Here is a 4099-nt window from a genome sequence, read left to right on the forward strand (position 1 = left end):
TGTTGGGGTCAGACACAGGCAGCATTTGTCCAACAAATGTATTGGACCCCAGTATCAGGGCCTGGCTCAGGGCCCAACAGGAGCCTTGAGGCTCAGGAGCTCCCTGCCAGCATGGAGCAACCTTCAATAAAAAAAAAATTTGACAGAAGCGAGGTTGGTGTCTGGTTTTGTGGTGACTGGTCCCTGGTGCTGCGTCCCCCGTTACTCCCCAGTCCGCCTTGCAGGACGCCGCAGGCATCCTCCCTTCCGCTGGTGTGGACGTGGCACACGCACCCATCTCCCATGCTGGGCACAGCTGTGGGGTGCACATAGTCAAACCACGAGAAGAGTGGGAGGGGAACCACCTGGATGGGGCTGAGGCATGCCCTGATCCTGCCTGACAGCGGGGCAGCCCCTCGCCTTGCCAGGGAGGACGTGCCCTGTCCCTCCCCTCGTGGTGTTGTCCTGGTGCCTGTCACACCATGGCACAGCTCTTCAGTGGTGGCTCAGATCTGGCTGAGAGGAGGGAGGTGCAGAGTTGCCAGCGCACTGTGGAACATGTCCCTCACCGCTCCCAGCAGCCGGAGGCGGGCAAACATCTGGTCAAAGAGGTGGGGGAACGGCTCCTGCAGAGACAAAAGGCAGCAACTTGAGCCTGGTGGCCATATTGCCCCTCAAGGGGCTCGCCCAAGAGGTACTGCTGCCTTTGCGCCCTGTGTACACATCCTTGAGGGGCTGGAGCAGGCTGCATCACACGGCTGGCACCCCAGAGCCTGTTCCCCACATGGCTGCCCCCCAACTGTAACCCCCCAACTGTAGTCCAGCCCCAGGAAGGACTGCAGGGCCACAAGCCTGCAGGCCCGGGCCATCCGACTCACCCCCAGGACATGCACCCGGTTGTAGTAGGAGCTGAAATCCATGCTGAGCTGGATCAGGAATTTGCACACCTGCAAGACAGAGAGCAGCTGCTGCTGGCATGGCTGGGTCTGGCCAGTCTTAGGCTGTTCCCCACCCCAAGCACAGCAGGAGGAGCCCCAGAAGTGGTGTAGTCTTTTCCCCCTGCATGGCTCACCGGTGGGCAGCACCCTGCTGGCATGATGTAGCTTTGCTCTGGGCTGTGACTGCTGCAGCAGCACCCATGGGTGCTACAGCACATGGCACTTACTGTCTCTGTGTTGGCTGTGATCCGGATTCCCTTGGTGGGTGCGGGCAGCTGTGCTGCCTGCTGCAGGACTTCAGGGAAGGGCAGGAGATAGTTGAAGAGCAGGAGCCATTCACCCTGTGAAAGCATTACGTGTGTCAGAGAGGGGTGGATATTCCTGGCACATAAGCGTCCATCACTGGGGCTGGGGGCACACAGGTTCCCGCATTTCCCTTCTCAGCACTCACCTCTTCTCGGAGGCAGGAGAAGTTCAGTTCTGACACTGGTGGCAGAGGTGGGTATGTGCCTGGAAAGGAGGTGGGAGACTGTTGTGCCTGGAGAAGCCCCTGTAGCTCCAGGCGTGAGGAACAGCCCAGGACTGGCTGTCAGAGGAGGGTTGTGGAGCTGGTGCTCACCCTGCTCCACAGCCCGCTGGTAGGTGTCGAAAAGCGTAGCCAGCCGTGCACAGTTGTACATCACGAAGGCACCACTCTTGGTCCCCTTTGTTGAGATGCTGCTGTCCTCCAGGTCCAGGGTGATCTGAGGGCAGGGAGAAGTCATAGTCCAGGCTGCTCAGCACAGAGCTGCTCCTCTATTCCCACGGTTTGCCTGCCCCAGCTCTGTGCAAACCACTGTCCTACCTGACTCCGGTGAGCAGTGCTCAGCATCTCAAACCTGATGGCAGCCACTGTGAGGGTATCAATCACCTCAGTCCACGCCTCATCTGCAGAGAACAGAGGTGGCATTACACACAGCCACTCCTATGTACTGTCACCCCCAGCACCCAGGCAGGAGCCCCCCCTGGGACCAGGGGGCTCTGGTGGAAGCTGGGGACCACCACACTTCCCCAGCCCTGGTCCCCATCTGTGCCAGTGCCCTGCATGGCAGTTTAGATGCCTTCCCCCAAGCAACGCCAGCACCTGGCTCCATCAGGGAGATGCGAGAGAGCACCATGCAGGGGAAAGCTGCACTGGCTGGAGACTCAGAGGTGAGGGGGGAGAGTCAGGGGAGCAGCAGAGATGGGGATGGAGCAGCATCTGTGCGTGGAACCGCAGAGCAAACCCTCACCTTGCGCAAGCTCCCCATACTTCATCACAGAGGCTTCGTACATCTGGTGCTTTCGGAGCCTGGGAGGAACAGACACTCACAGCCACCACCCCTGGGCTGAGCTGGCCCCAGAACGCACCCCAACTCCTGCCGCTGCCTTTCCTCCCAGCAGCCCCCTGGCAGCACTGATTGGGCCAGAAGTAGCACTGCTGCAGGAAGGCACTGGGACTGGGAAGGGCCCCGTGGCCTCTGTTCTGCACCTCTAGTCCTTTCCAGACAGCCCTGAGGCCACAGAAAAGCAGAATGGAGGGATTGCACAGAACTCTCCATGTGCCACCAGCTCGCTCAGCGCTGCAGTGTGGCTGCCTGGGTGCCCACGGGGCTGGGCAGAATGCAGGGAGCTTTGGCAAGCAAGCAGCACAGCAGGTACCTTGCTACACTCCAACTTACTGGAAATACTGGTCTGCCCCGATGGGCGATGAGGGGTTTGTCACCTTCACTGGCCCGCAGACAAGGTGTTTCTGAAAGAGAGAGGAGAGGCCAGGGCTGGGGTCAAAGACTCAGAAGCTCCACTAAAACACGGTGCAGGAGAACCAGGCTAAAACCAGTTCTAGCTATGTCCCCGCAGTCTTCTCCTGCCCCACCCCCTCCCCTTCTTTAGCGCTGAAATCCCAAGGACAGAGAGGCTGCTCCACCACTTCAGCAAGAGCATGGAGGGGCTGCTGAGAGTGCAAGGCTGGGCCTCGGCATTTGCTGCAGGGACTGAAGGATGCTGGCTGAGTGCAAGGATGCTGGGGCCACAGTGAGGCGTGTCAGAGGTTCCTCACCTGCAAAGCTGTGTGGGCTCCTGGATCCAAAATCCTCCAGAGCAGATCGAGCTGCTGCTGCTGAAATTCCTCCTCGCAGTTCACCACATGCAGGATGCTGCAGCAGCTCCCCTGGCCTCCAGCCTGCAGCAGAGCACAGCAGGGAGCTCAAATGCTATTGCCTGACAGAAGGGAACAATGTCTGGAAAGCAAGAGGCAGGCAGCGCCACAGGGTTACTCACTGTGCACTGCAGAACGGCTTGCTGCAGCTCAGCCAGGGACCGCAGCTTCCCCTCCGTCACTGAAAGAAGGAAGGACACTCAGAGCAGGACATGAGGGTTCACCACCCCCCCAGCATCCTGCACCATTGGGTCTGCCCCAGGCTGTCTGTGTTTCTGGCTCAAACCAGCCTGATGGGGAATAAGAGAAGGCAATTTGGATCTAAAACCCCCTTATTTTCTATAAAAACCATTGGGAAAAAAGGAAGCAGGCCTGTTTGCAGCCGTTTGCCCCCCTGCTGTCACACTAGAGCTGCTGTACACATGAGGCTCACCGACAAGGACATCTAGATTGGGGTCATAGCCCACCAAGCCCTGCTGCTCCACAAAGCTCTTCAAGTGCACTTTACAGATGACATCTTCAGGCAGCGTGGCTGTGCCTGGCCCCTGCTCACAGGCTGTGGCACAGGAGGACCGGCCCAGCGCTCGCTTCAAGGCTGAGACGGTGTCAGGGAAGGCCGAGCAACCAGAGCTGGAGGGCCAGCTGATACGGAGCTGCTGCAGGACCTCCCGGTTCTCCTCCTTGGCGAGGGCAGGGACCAGGCAGACGCCGACCCTGCTTCAGGCAGCGTGGCTGTGCCTGGCCCCTGCTCACAGGCTGTGGCACAGGAGGACCGGCCCAGCGCTCGCTTCAAGGCTGAGACGGTGTCAGGGAAGGCCGAGCAACCAGAGCTGGAGGGCCAGCTGATACGGAGCTGCTGCAGGACCTCCCGGTTCTCCTCCTTGGCGAGGGCAGGGACCAGGCAGACGCCGACCCTGCGAGAGAGGGAAAGGAGGGCGCTGGCAGGGCAGGGCCAGGCAGCCAGGCAGCAGGGCGAGGGCAGGGCACTCACCCCTGGGCGCGCAGC

General features: G+C 60.3%; 1 protein-coding gene across 1 annotated transcript; it reads right to left on the minus strand.

Annotated features, from left to right (window-relative positions):
* Positions 1–348: 348 nt before the first annotated feature.
* Positions 349–4007, minus strand: DALRD3 (DALR anticodon binding domain containing 3; the record flags this gene model as incomplete). The annotated part of the gene is made up of 12 exons (XM_009702667.1): positions 349–605; positions 858–926; positions 1145–1258; positions 1369–1427; positions 1537–1660; positions 1762–1844; positions 2189–2247; positions 2618–2688; positions 2995–3105; positions 3216–3274; positions 3527–3807; positions 3867–4007. Coding segments are annotated over 12 exons (1291 nt in total), but the record flags the coding sequence as incomplete, so codon positions are not given.
* Positions 4008–4099: the final 92 nt, after the last annotated feature.

The sequence above is a fragment of the Cariama cristata genome, unplaced genomic scaffold (assembly GCF_000690535.1).
Source record: "Cariama cristata isolate BGI_N322 unplaced genomic scaffold, ASM69053v1 scaffold35696, whole genome shotgun sequence".
Lineage (NCBI taxonomy): Eukaryota > Metazoa > Chordata > Aves > Cariamiformes > Cariamidae > Cariama > Cariama cristata.